The sequence below is a fragment of the Coregonus clupeaformis genome, unplaced genomic scaffold (assembly GCF_020615455.1).
Source record: "Coregonus clupeaformis isolate EN_2021a unplaced genomic scaffold, ASM2061545v1 scaf0767, whole genome shotgun sequence".
NCBI lineage: Eukaryota > Metazoa > Chordata > Actinopteri > Salmoniformes > Salmonidae > Coregonus > Coregonus clupeaformis.
In genome coordinates this window covers 55217-77500 of record NW_025534222.1, presented here as the reverse complement: position 1 = coordinate 77500, position 22284 = coordinate 55217, and the positions used below count along the sequence as shown (strand labels likewise).

General features: G+C 44.9%; 2 protein-coding genes across 2 annotated transcripts; both read right to left on the bottom strand.

The window, feature by feature from the left end:
- Positions 1–14907: 14907 nt before the first annotated feature.
- Positions 14908–15801, bottom strand: LOC121564148 (histone H1-like). The gene has a single exon (XM_041875644.2). It carries the CDS (start codon positions 15778–15780, stop codon positions 15172–15174), a length of 609 nt encoding a protein of 202 aa, XP_041731578.2. The 5' UTR covers positions 15781–15801; the 3' UTR covers positions 14908–15171.
- Positions 15802–17121: 1320 nt separating this feature from the next.
- On the bottom strand, positions 17122–17523 carry LOC121564156 (histone H4). Its single transcript, XM_041875649.2, has one exon. The coding sequence runs from the start codon at positions 17508–17510 to the stop codon at positions 17199–17201; it is 312 nt and encodes a 103-aa protein (XP_041731583.1). The 5' UTR covers positions 17511–17523; the 3' UTR covers positions 17122–17198.
- Positions 17524–22284: the final 4761 nt, after the last annotated feature.

The following is a 22284-nucleotide window of genomic DNA, read 5'->3' as shown; positions in this document are numbered from 1 at the left end:
TTCAGGAACCAAGCCTTCAGTGGTTGGCCGATTATGGGCCACTGCCCTATCGAGCCTCCCGCCTGGCTCAACGCGTCTCGTCGATGTGGAATTGTCCAAGGTGGCACAATCAACATCTGACTCATCTCTGCAAACCACGGAGCCCCCGGGCGATCGGGCGCTATCAGTATCACTGTTAGCTCCTCTGACCTCACCCTGGCTAGCAGTGGGAGAATGCAAGACAGCGGAGGGAATGCATACAGGAGAACTTTCGGCCACGGGCAGTGCGCGAATGCGTCTCTTCCCAGTGGTGGCTCGTCCTGTTGTCTCAGGGAGAACCATAGGGGACACTGCGCGTTCACACGTGACGCGAACAGATCCACCTCGGCTCTCCCGAATTGTTCCCAAATTTGGAGAACAATGTCCGGGTGCAGACGCCACTCGTCGTCTCGAGGACCCCCTCTTGACATGAGATCTGCCCCTACGTTCAAGTAGCCCGGAATGTGCGCTGCTCTCAACGAGCGAAGGTGCTTGTGAGCCCACAGCCACAATTCCTCTGCCGCCCGATGGAGGGCAGGAGACCTGACCCCTCCTTGGCGATTTATGTGAGCTACTGTGGTCCGGTTGTCTGACCAAACCAACACATCGCGACCCCGAAGGGTAGACGCGAAGTGGTTCAAAACCAGTCGAACCGTTTCCAACTCCAGGAGGTTTATGTGACGACCTGATTGAGGCCATGCACCTCCTATCGCTTGAGACTGACATGTCCCTCCCCATCCAGTCAGACAGGCATCTGTATACACTGGAATGTAGGATGACACCTTGCCCATCGGGACTCCGTGCGTGAGAACGCACGCACGAGTTCCTCCAATAGTCCAGGTCTGCTCTTAGCGAGAGAGGAACCACCACCAACCGATGACGTTGACGCACTGGGTCTAGTCTTAGTTGGGCGAACCACCGCTGTGTTCTGCGCATGTGCAGAAGCCCCAGCGGGACCACAGAGTGGGCTGCCGACATGAGACCCAAAAGTGACATGATCGATAGCGCCCGTTACTGTGTGATTCGGACGACACTTCCTCAGGGCTAGTACCAATGCTGCCCTTCGAGGGTCGAAATTCGCGCCCTCATCATTACAGTGTCTAGCTGTAGTCCCAGGTAGACAATCTGATGACTGGGCCAGGGTGCGCTTTTTTTCCAATTCACAGCGAACCCCAGACGCGTGAGATGAATCACTGTCTGTGTCGTGTGAGTGAACGCCAGCTCTGCTGACGGGCGAGAACCAGCAGGTCGTCTAGGTAGGCTAATATCCTTATCCCTTGACGACGCAGCGGTTCCCAATGCCGCCTCCACACATTTGGAAAACGTTCGAGGTGCCAGGGCGTACCCAAACGGCATCCTCGTGAACTCGTACGCCACCCCTTGAAAGGCGAACCGCAGAAACTTTCTGTGGCGTGATTGTATCGGCACATGAAAGTATGCGTCCTTTAGGTCTATGCTTGTACAAAAGTCTCCCCTTCTGAACACACATTCCAGTAGGCGTTTTGTCGTCAGCATTCGGAAGGGCCGTTTGGTTATGCTCGTTGAGAATGCGTAAATCCAAAATCGGCCTCACTCCCCGTCTTTTTGGGCACTAGGAAATAGGGCGAGTATAGCCCCTTGTTCCTTTGCTCTCGGGGAACTACTGTGACCGCCTCCTTCGCCAAAAGGTTCCGTAATCTCTGACCTCAGAGCGGCTACTTTGTCTGGCGTTTTCATCACCGTTTCCACCACTCCCCTGAACGGGGGTGGGGTCCGATGGAATTGGAGGGCATAACCCTTCTCTAATGTCTGTTCTAGCCAGCGTGAGAGGGTACAGCTTCGTCGCCACTGCCAGCAATGCAGAGAAAGCGGGTGCGCACGAAGCTGTGGTGCGTCCAGTAGGAAGGACCTGTATTCCTCTATGGCCCTCGCCGCCGCTATTCCCCAGCACTGGGTTGGTGGAATAGCCCAAGGCGGGCCCCCCTCGAAAGGGAGAGGACACATCAGCTCGTTCTGGGTGAGTCGGGGGCTTTGATACGTTAGTTACGACCGTAACTCCAGTAATCTTGCCCTCCGTGAACGCAGCACGGGTCTGAACTGCACTGGCTGAGGTACTGGCCTGAGACAGAGCGCTCTTCCCGGAAAGCGATTGCGTCATCATGTCATTGTCTGACTGAGACTGCCGCTTAGAATGAGACTCATCCTTTACAGAACTCAACAGAATCTGAAAGGTGTGATCTCTGACTGATACCACACGGTGGTGCCACAATGCCTCTTCACTGGTCTTAAGCGGCTGTTCGACGACACACTCAATGTGTGGTGAGTTGCGCTCAGAGCCATGGGCATTGATACGTTCAGAATAAGCCGGAGGCGTCCATACCTTGGTTATACCTGTAACCCTGGTATTCCCGCTCTCCGTGAACGTCGCACGGGTCTGATCTGCGCTGACTAAGGCATTAGCCTGCAGCAAGGCGTCATTCCCGGCTAGCGGCTGCGCCTTCATGTCACATTGGGACAGAGACAGCTGCCTGCTGAATGTGAGGTCTCCTTGAGATAAGCCAAGACGGTGTCTTGGTATCTTTCCTCCCTTCACCTCCTGTGTGCGTTCAGCTCTGCACCTCTGGTGGGCTGAACTACGCTCAGTGTGGTGAGTATTAGCGCGTTCAGAAAGAAGTGGGGGCGCCGATACACTGGGAAACTTCGTCACCGTGGTAATCGGGCCCTCCGTGAACGCAGCATGGGTCTGAATCGCACTAATCGAGACCTTAGTCTGCGATAGTGCGCCATCCCCAACTAGCGGCTGCGTCACCATGTCTCCTGACTGAGACTGCAGCCTGCTATGAGAGGCACTCACTACAGTACTCCTTGGAGTCTGTAATGTGAGGTCTCTTTGAGATAAACCAAGACGGCGTCTAGGTATTATTCCTCCTTTCACCTCCTGTGTGCGTTCAGCTCTGCACCTCTGGTGGGCTGAACTACACTCAGTGTGGTGAGCCTGGGCGCGTTCAGGAAAGGTGGGGGCGCCGATACACTGGGCACCTTCGTGACCGTGGTAATCGGGCCCTTCTTGAACGCAGCATGGGTCTGGGTCGTACTAACAGAGACCTTAGTCTGTGATAGTGCGCCATCCCCAATGTGGTTATTATCGGCGCGTTCTGAGAGAAACGGGGCGCCCGATACGTTGGTTACGCCCGTAACCGTAGTAATCAGGCCCTCCGTGAACGCAGCACGGGTCTGAACTGCACTGACTGAGGCGTTAGCCTGAGACAGAGCGCCGTCCCGAATAGCGGTCGCGTCATCATGCCATCATCTGGCTGAGACTGCAGCCTGCTATGTGAGACACTCACTACGGCACTCCTAGGAGTCTGTAAAGTGAGGTCTTTATAAGGTACACTTAATACCTTTTATATACCTGCCTTATGTGTGCATTCAGCAACGCACCATGGTGGGCTGAGCTGCACTCATAGTGGTAAGAGAGAGAGCGAGAGTGAGGAAGGTCGAACGCTCTCGGATGTATTATGGAAAAGGGGCTCTTTTTTGACAGTGTCAAGTAGAGCCAACTCTTTATTACACACATCAACAAAAAACATTCTCCTCCATACACTCAACGGTAGAGTGGGGGGACAGTGGGCTCGGTCACAGCAGGCGCTGTGCCGTCTTCCGTTCTCCTCCCCCTCGCCTGTCATAACGGCGTCTCTTCTGGCCGCCCCTTCGGGTGATGCCAGGATGACGCTTTAATGACCTCTCTCGCCGGCACCTCTGGCGCTGCAGGGGGCGAGGCCCGCTCCTTGCTGCTGGAGGCCGCCGTCTAACGCCAAGCTGTAGCGAGAGTTATGGCCGCCCTTCCTCCTATCCACTTCCGGGTTGGAGGGAATGGGGGCAGCTTAATCTCCCGCTGTTTAGCAGCCCACTCAATGAGACCTGAGAATTCAGGCACAGAGAGGCTGTGGCGTCATCATCCAGGGATGTAATGACCTCACAATTTCCCGAAGGAAAAGGGGTGTTAAACATCTGGGTCAGTGTAATGAATTGTTCCAATAGAATATTCATTTCTTCCCCAATAGCCCTGTCATCTCCTGAGTCAGTGCCTTCAGATGATGCCTCAGCTGAGACTAACACTGATAGCACATCCTCGAGAGGAATATCCTCCCTAAAATGCCCAATGCTGCTTCCACTCCTTCAAAAAAGGAGGGCTCAGCTGGCGCATAGTGGGGGATTAATGAAGCTGTCCCTGGCGTGCTGTGTCCCTCAACCCACGAAACAATGTCGGGGGTGGCACAGCCGCCAAGGGAACAGCGACACAGAGCTCTGAAAAGAGCTTTTGTTAAATACTTACCCTATGGATAAGCTTGGTGTGCTCATTGTAGGAAGACGTTGATGGCTGGATATCAACGACGAGATCTTCCTGAGTCTTCTATGGCTTCTTCAATTCTAGTCCAGTCGCTGAAGATAATGGGAGGCAGATTGAGGGAACGGGGTTCCTTATATAGGGACACCTGTACTCCTATTGGCTGTAGGTGTGTGCATAATTTTGCTTCAGGCTGTTCTGCCCTAGGGCAGAGGGTAAACCAATAGGAGCAGAGCTCCCCTATGGGGCGGAGCTCCACGATATAGAACTGCCACTTTATCAGTCAGTGCAGTTGAACATCTCAGATGTGACTAGCTTTCATAGGACAACTTATTGTTGCCATAATTGTCTCTTACCTGTACTTACTGGCTGCCGGACCTCGGTGGAGTATATCGAGGAACAGAGGGTGCCTTTTAGGATAAGGACTAACAAGGTTTTGACTAGGCGGGATACAGCTACGACCGGAAGTGACTTTTCCCTAGCAGGTTAGGCTAATTAGGCTAGAGTGCAGATACTTGACGTGTACAGTACAACAACAAATCACAGAGGGCCTGTTACCACACCCTATAGGCTTCCAACATAATAATATAACAATATATAATAATACTCATACATAATAATCGAACATCACCTTTGACTACAGTGACATTGGTAGTAAGTAGGCTACAGTATAATGGATAGCTACCCAACTGGGACAGAAAGTGGAAATGGAAGGGGACACGCAGTGAGCAAAACTCCTAACGACATAAAAACACAGACACTTCAGTGGAACGCACAGGGCAAGACGGGAAGGAAGACGTGGAGAAGGACTATTGAAGAGGAGATGAAGAACACCGGAAGCATCGAGTGAAGAAATGGGCCCCGGAACAGGGTTAGGCCGAGATGCACTGTTGACGCCTATGCTTCATTTAGGACCTCAAAGAAATGAGTCAACTCCTATAGGGACTATTTTCACCGCCACCTGCTGGACCAGAGGTCATGTGGCCAATATTCTGCTTGAGATCATTAAGAGCTATAAGGAGTCCATCAACTACCTGGTCAGTCAAGTGATATAGGGGGGATTTCATGGCCACCTGCTGGAGCAGAAGTCATGTTTGCCAACACTGGCCTTAAAATCATTAGGAGCTATAAGGAGTCCATCAACTGGTCAGTCAAGTCATATAGGGAGGGATTTCATGGCCACCTGCTGGAGCACAAGTAATGTTTGCCAACACTGGCCTTAAAATCATTAGGAGCTATAAGGAATAAATAAACTCATCATTCAAGTCATATAGGGAGGGATCTTAGCACCACCTGCTGGATCAGAAGTACCCTTCACCTTAGGCACAAGAGAGCCATCATCTCTCAACCGGTGCAATTTCCATAAGTACGTGGTAATAAAACAAACAACGACAGCTCATCATATAGGCAGTGGTTTCAAAACTCTAAGCGCGTGTTCAAGTAGAGCACACCAAATCATACATGTACTTGTTCATCATACTGAATCAGTGTTTAATCTAGAAATACATGCCTCGCTTTGCAATACATGTTCTTGTAAAGTCATTGCTTTCCACAATGCAATGCTCACATCACTTTCCGTGTGATATTGTTGTTCATTTGTTCAAATGTATGTGACTATGACTTAATCCGACTGCTCTGAATTCATAATCACCTCACGGTTTGGTGTTAACCTACCGATTTTCAACTGCTTTGCCTACTGCAGATTAGGAACGCTGTCATGAAAATGTATGCTTGGGAAGTCTAAAATGAGGGTAACTCCCCTTAAGGTAAATGTCTGTGTTCTGAGTGGCAAAAAAATACTGATTTTTTAATAACATTTAGATATGTGCATATTGCCTGTACTTAGGCAAACACATTTAGAAGGGGAAAGAAGTGGAACCAATGAATACTTTTCTTGCTCTTCAATCAAAACAAAACCTTCAGAAAGTGGTGCGTTTTGCCCCTAAATGACCCCTGAGGATTAGTGTGTTCTCATTTGTCAGTAATTGACCCTGACATGCTCCCTTTAAATGGTACTATTTTACGCGCAAACGTATACTGTAATGTACTACTATTATGATGTCACTTCACGGTAAGTAGAGCGAAATGCTGATATTGACAAGGTCAGAGACGTAAGGTATGTCCCAAATGCATCCCCTATACCCTAAACGTGGATCCAAAAGGAAGTTGCTGGGGTCTATTGGATGAGGGGTGTACTCAACTGTGCCTATAGCGTGTCAAAAGTCCCCCAAACGGGAAATACCCCTTGGCAACTGGGCAGAGGCCCTGTCCATTTCAGCACCGCGGACCTCCCCTATTACCCGTGTCGTGAGTGGAGATGCAGCACAAGCGCTGTCCATACAACGGTGCTGAATACAGCAACGCATGCGCCGATCCTGCCTTTGTACTTCCTGATGGTAGTGTAGTATCTTAAGAGTCTAGGATTGTGCTGACGTTTACAAAATTGTGTAACAGCTGAACTTTGCTCTACTTTGTTGTAACATCTGGAAAGCATTACTGATGTTCATGGAAAGATGAGATGGGGAGTGAGGTAGAAACGGCCAGGGATTGGATGTTAGAATCACGCCATGCTCTGGCCATGTATGATATAAATGCCATGTCTTGAACAGAGAGGGTAGGATAGCAAATTATTGATTTGGCTGTTGCTGTCTCCCGATATCTGCAGGTATCGGTAAATTGGACACTGTAAACTTTTGTTATAATAAACCTTTGTGAACAGAGTACAGTGTCGGCGGATTCCTTTATCATCACAAGCATGGACCAGCAAAGGTGTGTCTTTTAGACACTACATTTAATGGCGACGAGGTTTTTGTTTTATTTGGGACGAGCTACGTCTCTTCTTTGCATTCCATTCCTGGGCTACAAAACGACTACCGCTCAAAGAAGCCGGCAAATATAAGGTGAGCTTTAATCCCTTACATTGGGCGCTGGCCGTTTTGTGAGTCCAGAGAGTGTGTGCATTAGAGATGTACCGTTAAATTACTTGTGCGTGCGTTTTGCTGGTGTTTGCTGTGTGGTAGGAGTTCCGTTCTAAATTTTCTGAATTAGTTTGCGTTGAGAACAACGCAAACAGTGGGGAGTGTCTGTAGGGCACACCGATTTGGACACACATATTTTGCCTTGAATAAAAGTGAAAGGAGTGTCCAATGAAAGGCTTAGAGGACAACGCTTGATATGAGTTAACAGTATACTTTTAGGGCGCCGTTAATTTAAGGAAGCCCTTGTAACACAAGGCGATCAAAGGATGGGCCATAAATCTTGATAGTTATTAGAATTAACTCTCAAGTCTGTTCTGGGAACAGTGAGTTTGTACGACATATATTAAATTGTATGTTACCTCTTGGAATATGGTTGACGGATTGTATGTCCAATGTGACCTCTCATTTAATGTCGGCAACTTAAGGTAGCAGAAATTTAGCAAAAGGTATATAAAAGAATATTAGGAACGGCGATAGGCATGCCTTGTGCGAACGGATCCTGTGTATGACAGAAACGTAGCCTGTGTGTGTGTGTTTGGGTGAAACGGAGTGAATGTGGCTGCGTGCTTGATGAGTTCCAGATGTGTGTCGACTAAGGCTTGGACCAGAGTTTTTTTTTTTTTAGTCTCTTGTAAATAAATGTGTTAGGTATTTTTGTTTTCAAAAGTTAAGCCCCTAGAGTAAAAAGTTAAAACCCCTACAACGAAGTTAAGGTTAAAAATCTTATGAGTCTCTGTTTGTGAGAACGTTTGTAATTCTTAAACTATATAAACTATGAGCCCCCTGGAAGGACAATAAGTTTAAAGATCTTATGAGTCTCTATAAAAAGAGAATGTTTACTAACGAATCATGAGCCTACAGGGAGGACTTTTTAAGAGTGTATAGAGATGTTTTGTAATTGATAACAGCATAACTATAAATCTGCAGATAAGTGAAAGATAACAAGCTTGGTAGTGGGTTTGTGTTCTGTGTTCTGTATGTTCTATGTGTTCAGTTTGTGAGCTCTGTTAAAGTCTTAAGTGTTATTGTCTATGGGAGAAGAGAACGGAGCAACAGTCTATAGCTCCTTCCACTCTGAAATCACATTGGTGACTGAACTGCGCACGCGTAGGATTTATGAGTTTAGCCACTCCCCTGCACTGAACTGGAGAGAGAACGGGAGAGTCCGTTTTCAGTGCAGATAAAAAGAAAACGGGAGGGGGAATTTTGCACACAAGTGAAATCTTCTCTTGAATTAACTATTGCTTGACTGTAAAACTGTTTTGTTGATAATCGGTTGAGTTGGTGAATGACAGATATATTGACGGATTAATAATAATAATAATAAAATAAATGAATAAAATAAAATGTTATTGAGCTATTTATAATATTCCTGAGTTAAGCTGTTTGCTTATTTCTTAGCGTGAATGTGGAAAAAATATATATACACTAAACTCTTCTTTGTGCTTTTGTCTTTCTGTCATATGAGAGACGAGAAGGAGGAGACAGAGAGAGAGAGAGAGAGAGAGGAGGGGCTGACATCAACTGACACCAGTGACGGCAACCCAGTCCAAATCAAGGCCAGTGCTGTTATTATTCACAAATCTACTTTCCCTTACAGGATATAATTGATACATTGTGTTTACATAGAATATTTCATGTTGTGACCATTTCGCAAGAGCTTGGCAACAGACTGATGAATTTATGTAATTGATAATTGCACATTACAGTTTCCGTGAATGACTTGTATTGATTAGAGTTGTCTTGGAAATCCAGCATTAACATTATTCTGTAAAATTAAAGTAATTAGGTACTTATTAAGCAATTGGGTTGTGAGTTGGTACAGATCTTTTATTTTTAATTGCTCTGGAGTTCACTACTTTCCTTTACCTTTCCTGATCGGATGTGGTAAGACTGCCACCAATCAATAATTTGGTAAAATAAAATTCACAAACAAATTAGTTGATTGATTGATTTAGTTAATTGATTGATTGTTTGATTGATTGAGTTGGGTTGATTATTGATTGATCAGATTAGTTGATTGGTTAAATTTGTTGATTGAAGTAATTAGTTGATTGATTGATTGGATTGATTGTTTGATTGATTTAGTTAGTTTATTGATTGATTTAGTTAATTGGTTGATTGATGTAGTTAATTAATTAATTGATTGGTAATTGATTGATTGATTTGATTGGCGATTGATTGATTGATTGATTTGATTTATTGATTGAATTAGTTGATTGATTGATTGATTTGATTTATTGATTGAATTAGTTGATTGATTTCATTTTTTGATTGATTGATTGATTGATTTCATTGATAATCGATTGATTGATTGATTGGTAATTGATTGATTGATTTGATTGGTAATCAATTGATTGATTGATTTGGTTTAATTAGTTGATTGATTGATTTCATTAGTAATTGATTGATTGATTTGATTGGTAATTTATTGATTGATTTGATTGATTAGTTGGATTGATTGAATTAGTTGATTGATTGATTGATTCGATTTTTTGATTGATTTAGTTGGTTAATTGATTGATTGGATTAATTAATTAATTATTTTTTAATTTAAAAAAAAAAAAAAAAAGGAGGGAAACAAGAGGGAAACACATAACATAGTCATTACAATGGGGAAAAAGGACATCAAAACTACAAAAGCAATTACTCCTCTTCATGTAGTACAGAATAGTAATCCTCTAGTTAATGGTATAGCAAAATTATCTGAAAAATGGAATAAACGTTGGCCTGACATTGAACAACCATGGCCATTGGAAGGCACTCTTAACCCAGACGTCATCAAGATAACGCAAGTGCTTGTATCCACGTATAAGGCAGAACAAAAGAAGGGGAAGAAGGGAAAACTTTGCAAAAAAAAAAGACAAAAAGAGCTGGGTGTTCTTAAGCTGTTTGAAAATGAAGGACAAAAACTGATAAAAGATACAAAAGACAAGAGAGACAGAGGTACAGAGAAAATGGCAAAAGAGGTGAAGGTGACAGAAAAACTAGTGGCAGAAGTCAATACACCTTTCTCATATATGGATTCAGCAAAAACACCCCCACCTTATGAGAAAGAAGCCAAGTTTAAGGACGTTTATCCTCAGCTTCCAGTGATCATTCAGGAAGGTGATTATTGCATCAGAGATGAGGATGAACGAATAATAGAGAGAGGACAAGCAGAAACGACCATAAAGATGAATCCAAACTCCAAAGGCAGGAAGACAACGAGATGTCTGGAGACTAAGGGTAGAGTGAGATCAAGGAGGATGGAACTTGACGATGATGATGATGATGATGAAGATCAGAGTGATTCAGAAGAGATCATGGGTGGATATGACCCTGTCATCAGACAGAGGTTGGCCAGAGCGGAAAGAAGGGGTGATGGAAGTTGGAAGAAGAAGAATACAAGTGATTCGAGTGCTGATGAAAACGAAGATGGAGACAACGATGAAGATTTGGAGACTAAAGGTGCTTCATATTCAAGAGGATTTTATCATCCAATGACTAACACAGAAGAAATAGAAAGAGATATAGACCGATGCGTATCATTCCTGCATAAGGCCAATAATTTAGAAGAAGTAAAAGAACTGGAAGAACGACTCAAGAAGCTGAAGATGAAGGAAAAGAAGCTGCTGAGAAAAGAATCCCAAGAATCTGAGAAGAGATATACATTGAGGCCAAGGAAAGATGGCACTAGTAAGAAAATTATGCCGGTGATCATTCGAGGACAAAACCTAGAATATAAGCCTTTGCAGAACACCGATATGTCAGATATACTTGAGAAGCTGCCTACTCTTCAAGATGGAGCATATCCTTGGATTTCAAAGTTGGAAGAAATTACGGTGGGAACACAGTCTGCCATAGGAGACATCAAGAGACTTTTGGCTAATCTCCTTGGGATTCCAGGCATGGAAGAAATTTTTCAGAGAGCTGGACTTCATAGATATGTAGGGACTGCAGTGAACGACCCTGAATTGTTGGCTGCAAGCAGGAATCGGCTGTGGAGAGCACTGAAGGATACGTTTCCAACAAATGTGCATCCTGACAACATTCTGATTGACCCACTAGGACAACAAGAAAATCCAAGAGCCTACGTGTCAAGAGTTCATCAAGTGTGGAGAAATATTACCGGAAATGATCCAGATGTGAGTCAAATTGAGCAGTCAATCTTGAGAGCTAAACTACAGATGGGACTGCCCTTACCGGTAAGGAGCAAACTGGCAGAAGTGGTTGGACTTGGGAGCATGACAAAAGGTGTCTATACAGATCATATAGCCCATCAAGTGGATCTGTACCGGAAAAAAGAACACAACCAGAAAGAACAGGACCAAGAAACTCTCAGAAAACTCAATCAAATACAACTGGTTGAGAAGAAGAAGGAGAAGAGAAGCTTTGGTTATGCAGAATCAGTGTGAACCGAATCAACAATCACTGCTACAGTTTCAACTGAACATGGTCAAATGCAACTGTACCAGCCACAACAAGTGGTATAAGTTGTTTCATATCCATAGATAGTTTCTGGAAAGAAATAATTTCAGAGGAAGATACAGGAGCAAGTGAAGATCATCTGGAGGACAGGTGAACCCTTTAGAGGAAAGGAGCAAGAATTCTGGAGGTGCCCAGAAGATCCGAAAAGGAGGAGTTTCAACTGATAGCACCGATTAGAGAAGAAGAGAAAAAGATCCAACAATGGAAGTGAAAGTAAACAATGGACTATGGGAAGTGATGATGGATAGCAGAAAGGCTTTTATCTGTGTTCAGCCTGAAGAGGTTACACATCTCACTATGTCAAATCAACTAATTATGAGAAGGATTTGGAGGAGTGAAAATCAGCGATTTCTGAAAATGATGATTTTGGCTCAAGGACAAGGAGAGTCATAAGCTATACGGAAGATAAATGAATGTGTTTGAAGTGTGAAGATGAATTGAGAATCTATGGAAGAAGAGATGTTGAAAAAGTTCAAGAATGTTTGTGATATCAAAGTAGTACTGATATTGGATTTGTGAAATCAGCCCAATTGAGGTGAAAGTTGAGGAGGAAGACCTCCTTGGAAGAATCAGTATCCATTGAAAGATGAAGCAAGTCAAGGGATTGAACCACAAATTGAAGGACTTTCGAAAGCAAGTGTTTTGAAGACAATAGAAAAATCGTTAGAGTAGCAATCAAATATTGTTTTGGAGAAACCATGATGATTTAGTAAGCTATGGGTTAGCTAATGTTGTAAAAGGGGAGATTAGGATAAAGATCACAAAGGAGTAGAGTTTTTGGAATCATATTTTCTTGAATAGACTATGTCATAGGTAGGTGCATAATCTGTCTGAAAAATAATGTGTGACTGTTATTCTTGGTTACATTCATATACCAAGAGGTGCATAAGATGTTCAACTAAGCTAAAAGATGCTCAGTCGGTTGCAAAGTTATTGTGTAAAAAAGTCATCAGCAGGCGGGAATTTCCCGATTTAATATACTCAGAAAATGGGAAAGAGTTTTGTGAATAAATCAGTGAAATGGTTTTAGAAAAATTAGAGAAAGAAAAAATTGGAAAAAGTCAGACTAAAATGTTATGAAAACTAGGGTTGAAATAACTCTAGGAAATTTGGAATATCTAATTGTGGGATGATTATATTATTGTGATGAATCAAAGGGGGGAAATGGAATTCATATCATTTTTGGAATTCTTATATTATTGCTGATATTGATGTTTTAATTTGCATGTGTTGTTTTGCAAAAGATACTGTTTGGTCTTTTCTTTTCTTCCAGAAGCATATGGGGGAATATGTAGAGGGACTCAAATACTCAAACATGGACAATATGAATGGACTGGAGGAAGTGGAACAAGGAAGGAGTGGAAATGTTCCGATTCCATCATCAACGTCGCATTGAAAGACGACACTGTGGAGGAAATGAAGTGTAGTGGACTACATTCCAGTGTTATATTCTTTCTGTATTAATTTTTGAAGAATTATGTTTTCTGTTGTTGGGTACATGTGGGGACCTCAGATGTTTTTGTTTATTTCGTTGAAGTTTAGGGATATGGGGTCTAGGCAAGGAAAGAGAGAATCCACAGGAGGGTCCGATGGGTCGACCAGCCTGAATGTGGACATTTTGATTGTATTTTGTTTGCTGGGGTTTTCATATGTATTCAATTGCATCATAGCTTAAAATGTATTCATGAAGATGTATGAATTGATCTGGAGTACTTAGGTGGTCGCCTAGGGCAGAGGGGCCGTGAGAGAATTTTCCTGTCTTGACTGACTGATGGATATTTGGAATGAAAGCTGCCAGACAGGTTTTTCGCTCTTACACTCCATGCCAATTTATTTACACTCCATGACAATTTATTTACACTCCATGACAATTTATTTACACTCCATAATAATGTATTTACACTACATACAAAAATGTGTCTATATAAACATGTGTTTAATCTCCATAAATGTTGGTTTATTGTTAAAGTTACTCAAGAGCAAGAATTGTTATTTGTCATAATCCTATTCTTTTTGTTTTCGAGACTTAATTAGTCTCGAAGGGGGGAAATATGTAGTATCTTAAGAGTCTAGGATTGTGCTGACGTTTACAAAATTGTGTAACAGCTGAACTTTGCTCTACTTTGTTGTAACATCTGGAAAGCATTACTGATGTTCATGGAAAGATGAGATGGGGAGTGAGGTAGAAACGGCCAGGGATTGGATGTTAGAATCACGCCATGCTCTGGCCATGTATGATATAAATGCCATGTCTTGAACAGAGAGGGTAGGATAGCAAATTATTGATTTGGCTGTTGCTGTCTCCCGATATCTGCAGGTATCGGTAAATTGGACACTGTAAACTTTTGTTATAATAAACCTTTGTGAACAGAGTACAGTGTCGGCGGATTCCTTTATCATCACAAGCATGGACCAGCAAAGGTGTGTCTTTTAGACACTACAGTAGCAAATGTTTTGGTGGAGTTTGACTATTATAGATTAAAAAAAACAACGGATCGGCGCAATTTGCAAAACGCGCACCCCTTGGGGACCCCAGGACCGCGTTTGGGAAACGCTGGCCTAAAGAGCAAATAACCATGGTGTGCAGTACCCAAATTTAACCACAAGATGGTCTCCGTGCTCCACTGTAAAGTTTGGGCCTCTGCATGAGTCTCTCAGCAGCACTGCAACATGGGACTTTCAAAGTAAGTTGGCATGCAATGTTTCTTCTGGACTGTATTCAAGGCAACTAATGACACACAACTAATAGTGTCAATTATTCATCTGAACACAATTCTTGTAACTATTCGGCCTATATTATCACTCGTTTCTTTCCCCCCTCCTTTGTAAAGCATTTTACGGACAGACAGACAGCCCTAAGCCGGTTCCCACCCACAGGCAGCGAGTGAGAGGCTACTTTGTTTCCCTCCGACTTTGTTACTTTGTGTCATTTCGCGTGAGCGCCAAAATGTCCGAAATGAAATCCTCACATTATTTCTCTCCAAATGGGAAACAAACAGCTGGTGAGGGTGCACTCGAGTTTGAAATCGAAGCCACTATAGTATTGTGATTGTTATTACATGGCACTTGTAACATATCACAGCAGCCTGCCTCTGAACGGGAATAGCCCAGTGGCTCATATATAAATGGCTGGTGAGGGTGCACTCGTGAGGTCAAATTTCTAAGCCATTTTGGCCCTCTAGTATATGCCTCTCCCTTCGCACACACCCAGAGTGGGACAATGTTGTGTGCTTAAAAGTAGCCTAGTGTGCGTAATTTCTTTTTCACGACAGGTAGTACATGGAAATCAATGCGCTTTCTATGGAAAGAGGTGGGTGGCTCTTAAAAGAGCCTTTTGTGGTACAACATGTGTCGAGTAGAACACTGTTTGTAATAGGTTTACTTCTTCTTGGGAGCTGCCTTCTTGGGCTTGGCTGCCTTGGGCTTGGCGGCTTTGGGCTTGGCTGCCTTTGTAGCCTTCTTGGGGCTCTTGGCCGCCTTCTTGGCCGCTGCGGCGGGCTTCTTCACCTTCTTGGGGCTCTTGGCGGCCTTTTTGGGTGTAGCGGGCTTCTTGGCCTTCTTGGGGGACTTCTTTGCGGCGACGGCCTTCTTGGCTGCTACCTTCTTGGGCTTCTTCGCCGCGGCCACCTTCTTTACTTTGGGGACTGCGGCTTTCTTGGCGGGCAACTTCGCCTCGACGGCTTTCTTGTTGAACTTGAAGGAGCCGGATGCACCGGTGCCCTTGGTCTGGACCAGGGTGCCCTTGGTGACGAGGCTCTTGACTGCGATCTTGACGCGGGAGTTGTTCTTCTCCACGTCGTAGCCGCCTGCCGCCAGCGTCTTCTTGAGCGCGGCCAGGGACACGCCGCTCCTCTCCTTGGAAGCGGTCACAGCCTTGACGATGAGCTCTCCTACGCTGGGTCCCGCTTTCTTGGGCTTGGCTGCTGCCTTCTTCTTGGGTGCCTTGGCCGGCGCGGCGGCTGCGGGTGCTGGTGCGACTTCTGCCATGTCTGTCTGTCGTTTGGTCCGGTACACACACGGTCTGCGAGGAGAAGTTTGCTGTAGACGCTGCTCTGCGCTATTGAAGCTCCACACCGAGCAGGGGGCTGGCCTTAAACGCGACATGAGAACCATGTAGACTCAAGGCACCCAGCTCGGCTTCTCTGGGCTGGCCAAATGCGCTTTCACTTGTGTTTTCTGTTCGCCTATATCGGCCCAAAAGTCACCGACGGAGACGTGTTTTTGGTCCAAAAGCGAACGGCCCAGCGAGCAGACTTGTCTCCGTTCAGAATAAAGTAATGTGGCCCGCGGAAGGGCCGTGCATTTTGTTGCGACTCGCTCAAAACCTCACCGTTCGACTGTCGGTGGAGCGGTGCGCACTGGTTTACCTGTGCTATTTGTCTCCTAAATGGCCTAAAAGTGCATCCGATTGCGAGCAGCACTTGTTGTGTAGTGAGCCGAGATGTCTGACAAGGGAATCAAATGGTTTGGGGTCCCCTGATGTGGTCAGGGGTGTTTTAAAGAAGCGCTCTTTTGGGGACCTTAAAACACATGCACCTGTGAGGCCTGGCTGAGACTAGTGTTGTACCTCAAGTTTCAGGTTGTATTCGTCGTATGTACAGGATCCACATGGTATAAATAGTCCTACGACATGCTTACTTGCACTTGGTGTGTTGTGTGTGTGTGTGTGTGTGTGTGTGTGTGTGTGTTATTGTATTAGTACTTTTTGTGCACTGGCAGTGTGAGTGTTGTTGTTGTTGTATTTGTAGCCTACTATTTCTACACAGTGAGATTGTGTGTTGTCTTCTGGTAGGTAGGTAGGTTGGCTGTCTCTACTAATATATTGTTCACCTGCTTGACTCCGCAGCGTGACTCGACAATTGGGGGTGCTCGCGCGCGGGTCCTCACCCCCTCCATCCTCTCTATAGCCTATGCTCTGTGACCGATGGGGGATTGTGTGTTTCAAAAGGGGGCCTTTGATAGTTGTCCAAATGGCACGATTGTTGTGCCAAATAATGCTGGTGATAGAATTGCCCACTTTGGCACCGTCAGACATAGGGCTCGCATTTTGGACTGTGTGTGTGTGTGTGTGTGTGCGCGCGCTGTCCCCCTCTTTTCAAGCCACGTCTACCGACTCGTGGTGGCTTTATGTTGTCCAAATTCCACTATTGCTTGACCTAAAATAATGTCACTACACTTTGCCACTGTCAGATATAGGCCTCCCTCTGTGCGCTAAAACTGGAAGGGACATTAGAATCCTCTAAGTAATACTCCCTGTCCACTCGAAGTGGCTCATACTTTCCTACTAAATAGCATACTGAAAAAAAAAAACTATATGGTATGGGCCCTTTTGAAGCGGATGTGGGTGGCTCTTAAAAGAGCCTTTGGGTTCGAGTCGGGGTGTTGAGGTTCCGAAGAGAGTGCGTTTAACCGCCGAAACCGTACAGGGTGCGTCCCTGACGTTTCAGAGCGTAAACCACGTCCATGGCGGTAACGGTCTTCCTCTTGGCGTGCTCGGTGTAGGTGACTGCGTCACGGATCACATTCTCCAGGAACACCTTCAGGACACCGCGGGTCTCCTCGTAGATCAGACCGGAAATACGCTTCACGCCGCCGCGGCGAGCCAGACGGCGGATAGCGGGTTTGGTGATTCCCTGGATGTTATCGCGGAGAACTTTGCGGTGACGCTTGGCGCCTCCTTTTCCGAGTCCCTTGCCGCCTTTGCCTCTTCCAGACATGGTGTGTTCGCTAGTTGAGTACAAATGAATGAATGACTTCAGTGCTGGTGCACGGTGCGCTATTATCTGCGTTTGGCCGACCTGATTGAGGCCAGTGGCACAGAAAGCGCGCCTCTGTTATATGCTCTCTCTAAAGAGCAAATAACCATGGTGTGCAGTACCCAAATTTAACCACAAGATGGCCACCGTGCTCCACTGTAAAGTTTGGGCCTCTGCATGAGTCTCTCAGCAGCACTGCAACATGGGACTTTCAAAGTTTAACTGCCATAAATGTTATTCATGTCATTATTAATGTTATTCATGTCATTATTAATAGGTTTTAGATAATATCATTATTATTTGTACAACTTGTATTTTGAATATTGATTTCGCTTGTATTTATCTGATAGGAACTATCTGTACATTCTATGTTTTGTTGGGACGCTTTTAGTGGTGACAAGTTCCAGACATCGCGGTAAAGTAGCGGCGGTAAAGTTTAGTACTCTGAAAGATAAGTTAAATTAACGACGTGTTTATTTACAAGTATTCTTGTTTCTAAGTGGACCCATTTCCCTCTCAGTTGTGTGCAGCCAGCGAGGTATGTTTATTATGTTAATTATTTGTCGCGCATATTTACGTGCAAGGTTTCTGTAACGTGAACGCCAACTTGTGTTTTGTGCATGTGTTGAAATGTATGTAAACAGTTCGACGGTGGATTGATGACGGTGGAGAATTTAGTAGAAGAATAAATCCGTCAGTGACCAGAACAGCGGCGTCGTGTATTTCCTGGAGGGAGTGATAGTTAGAAAACCCTTACCTCGAGTCCCCGAAATCTGTCTCGTACTGCTGCAGTGACCTGGTGTGTAGCTATACCTTTAACAAAAAAGAGCGTTTCAAACTGGACAAGTTCAGGTTAGTCCCTCCCTGTTTCGGCCGCTTTGTTTCCGTTTGGTTCCTGATGAATATACCCAGTATGAAAATGTATGCACTCACTAACTGTAAGTCGCTCTGGATAAGAGCGTCTGCTAAATGACTACAATGTAAATGTAAAGGCAACGTTCAGTCGCCAAACGTTGTGGAATGTTTCAGATATAGTTACCACATATAGAGCCGACCTGATTTCTTATTCTAAATGTCAGAGAGACATGTTTGTTCATAGCAGAGGCCTATATCTATCCGTTAAACCTTTTCCCCATTATTTATCCCGGGCCTTTATCGAGACATGTTTGCGGCTTCTTCTTTGGACTTTATATGTCGGTTGGCAACCAACTTTAAGGTGCATTACCACCACCAACTGGACTGGAGTGCGGACCTCAGTTCATCTTTCAATCACCCACGTCGGTAGATGCTCCTAAAAACCAATGAGGAGATGGGAGAGGAGAGGACTTGCAGCGGGTCGAGAGTCACAAATAGAACCGAGTTTTATTTTAGCGCCTGGCCACGTAGACGCTCGCTAACACTGTGGGTGAAATGATTGAATAACGTGTGTGTGTCCATTTATTTAGCAACGAGCGTCCGGCCAGGTTAGCTTGTAATGCTCCGTGCGTTGGCCCGCTTGCTGGCAGCATGTTCGACTGGGCGTCAAGAATTCAGCATAGCAAGTTTGAATGAAGGTCTGGTTATTCACAGGTAAATAGTAGTAATATGCTCTAAACCGCTCTGGTAACAACGAACTTTGCTGTCCTGTTTCCAATCGTCCACATGGCTGGGTGAACCTATTCAAGTAAGTAAATACATTTTGAAAATGTAAAAAAAAAAACGATGTATTATTAGCTAACTAGCTACAGTGCATGCTAACTCAAATGAGCTGCTAACGTAGCTAGCTATCTAGCCGACTTTACATACTGTATAGATAGCTAGCTAAGTGAATTACATTTGACCAGCTACCTAACTTCATATTAGCTAGCTAACTTGATGTATTTATCACTGTAAAAAAATAACAACTCCCAAATGCATTTGTAGGTAGCTAGCTAATAGCCATGGAGGAGGGTGAACGGATAGCAGCCCCATCTGTCAAAGTGAGAGAGTAGGCTGTTCTGGAGAGGGCAGGTTCTGTTGGGTAGTTCCAGTCCCTAGAAGTGAGGAGGGAGATAACAGTAACATCATATTCAGTGCGGTCTAATTTTAGTATAGTGAAGTCTGTTTCTTGTGAGGTTTTCTGTCCTCAGGTACAGAGAGCAGTGAAAGCCTGTCTGCAGATGAAGAGGTCCCGATGAAGAGCAGTGGTTCTCTGTCGTGGTCCTTGGGGACTCGAAGGGGTTGCACGTTTTTTTGCCTTAGCACTACACAGCTGGTTCAAATGATCAAGCTTCAAGTGGTATTTATGTGTTCATTTGTGATTCTATCCTTGATATGATCCTGCTATTGTCACGTGCTGCACATGCATCTATCTATCTATCCAATGTTATCATGATTTGTTATAAGGGATATGATACTTTAGTAATCCACAATGACCTGGTGATGTAAAAAGTCTAATAATGGCATTATCTTCCATATTCCTGCAGATACCTTGTAACTGGAGATTCCTTCAAAACGATTGCCTTCAGTTACTGTTTAGGGCACTGCAAGGTTGGGTGACCAGGGCCAACTGGGACTGCCTCCTGGGGGAATTCAGGCCTGTGTGTGAAGGCTTCCTGTGTCCTGCATAACTATCATGAGGATGGACGTGAGGACCAGGAGGGGACCTGCAGCTCGCCACCGTGTGCCAGAGGAGAAGTCTGCTGCTCTGCAGGATGTTACCAGGATGGGGGCCAACAACGCAGCACAGGAGGCAATCCGTGTGCGGGAGATCTTCACCTCCTACTTCTTCGAAGGGTGCTGCCCCTGGCAACACCATAGACTACACTATGCACAACCAAAGGCTCGTTCATCCACCTCTGGCCTGCTGGCTCCCCTACCTCTGCGGAAGCACAGTTCCCGCTCCGCCCAGTCAAAACTGTTCGCTGCTCTGGCACCCCAATGGTGGAACAAGCTCCCTCACGACGCCAGGACAGCGGAGTCACTCACCACCTTCCGGAGACACTTGAAACCCCACCTCTTTAAGGAATACCTGGGATAGGATAAAGCAATCCTTCTACCCCCCCTTACCCCTCCCCAAAGAAAGAAAGAAAGAGAAAAATAAATAAATAAAAAGTATACATATTGTAAAGTGGTTATCCCACTGGCTATAAGGTGAATGCACCAATTTGTAAGTCGCTCTGGATAAGAGCGTCTGCTAAATGTCGTAAATGTAAATGTTTTAAGAGCCATCCACATTGCAATAAGAGTATTCTTCCATTGACTTAGCTTCGTTAACTGCAGTTATTACATTCCCAGTTTCTCTCCTTTTGAGTTCTACTTCTCAGGTGAGGATGTCAGTACAAAAACAAAACAGGCTCTTTTAAGAGTCACCCATATTGAAAACAATTAGACACCCTATAACCCACACACTCAATCTGATTGATGGATTGTGCAGTAAGCAGGCTCAGGTGTAGAACTGTGGCTCCTTCCACCTCCAAAAGGACAGGCCAGAGGACCAACCATGGAGAATAGTAAGACACTCCATTATTTATATAACTACACTGTATTGTTTGTCCTCCTGTGTCTGTGCATGTTTTCCAGTATAAAGTACTCTGCAGCCACTTAGTGTGGACACCAGGTGAGGCCACACACAGAGATTCCTGTTGAACACTGTCTCTTTAACTACCTTATTTTCTCAATAAGTCTCTCTCCTTCACTTCATCCCTCTCCCCCCTTCTCCCTAAATCCTCTAGGTTGTATCAGCTGTGTCGGTGAACCCCTCCCGCATCTGAACTGGCTGACAGAGGGCACAGCATGATCAGAGGTGAGAGGTCACTTGGTCGGGTCAACAGGAAGTATTATTAAAGAGATGCTTTACATTGAAATACAGAGAGATGTAGTAGTCCCAGAGTTAATGATACAAGGTCAGTTTTGCATTTCACCTCCTGATGATTATTTACATTTTAGTCATTTTAGCAGACGCTCTTATCCAGAGCGACTTACAGTTAGTGAGTGCATACATGTTTGTTTGTTTTTATACTGGCCCCCCGTGGGAAACAAACCCACATCCCTGCCGGCCAAACCCTCCCCTACCGTGGACCAATTGTGCGCCGCCCATGGGTCTCCCGGTCGCGGCCGCTGCGACAGTGCCTTAGACCACTGCACCACTCGGGAGACATTATGATGACTGACAGTGTTAGAATAACATGCCATCTCTCTCCATCTATCGCTCCTCTATTCTTACCTCTTTCCCTTTCTGTCTTTGACACTCTTTCTCACACCTCTCTCCCCACCTCCTCTTTCTTCCTCTGTTTTTATAATGCACACCAGATGTGCATTGAAGTACAGATTTAACTTCTATTTAGAATATATATTACAATTATATTTATAATGCATGTATTATGTGTTTATAACACTTGGATAATGAACTTCTTTCAATAAAGAGTTTCACATTCTCTACTGGTTGAAATTAAGTCTCATTTGATGAAATACTACACCTATCCAGTGTCCTCAGATCAGTGCAGATGAAGGAAATTAGATAGTGAGATGAACCAGTATAGTGAGATGAACCAGTTTTAGAGTATTTACATGATGCATAGGAAGTGTAGTGTACAGTTTTTTAAATTCTGTTTCTGTATATATGAATTACAAATCAGCCTTTAACTATTGGGCTAGGAGAAGGTATGATGGGGGAGGGAGGAGAGAGGATGCCTGAAGAGCCTAGCGTGGGTGAGGAAGGGGGAGAGGTGGGAGAGGAGCGTGGCGGGAGGGAGCGGGACAGGGAGAGGGACCGCGA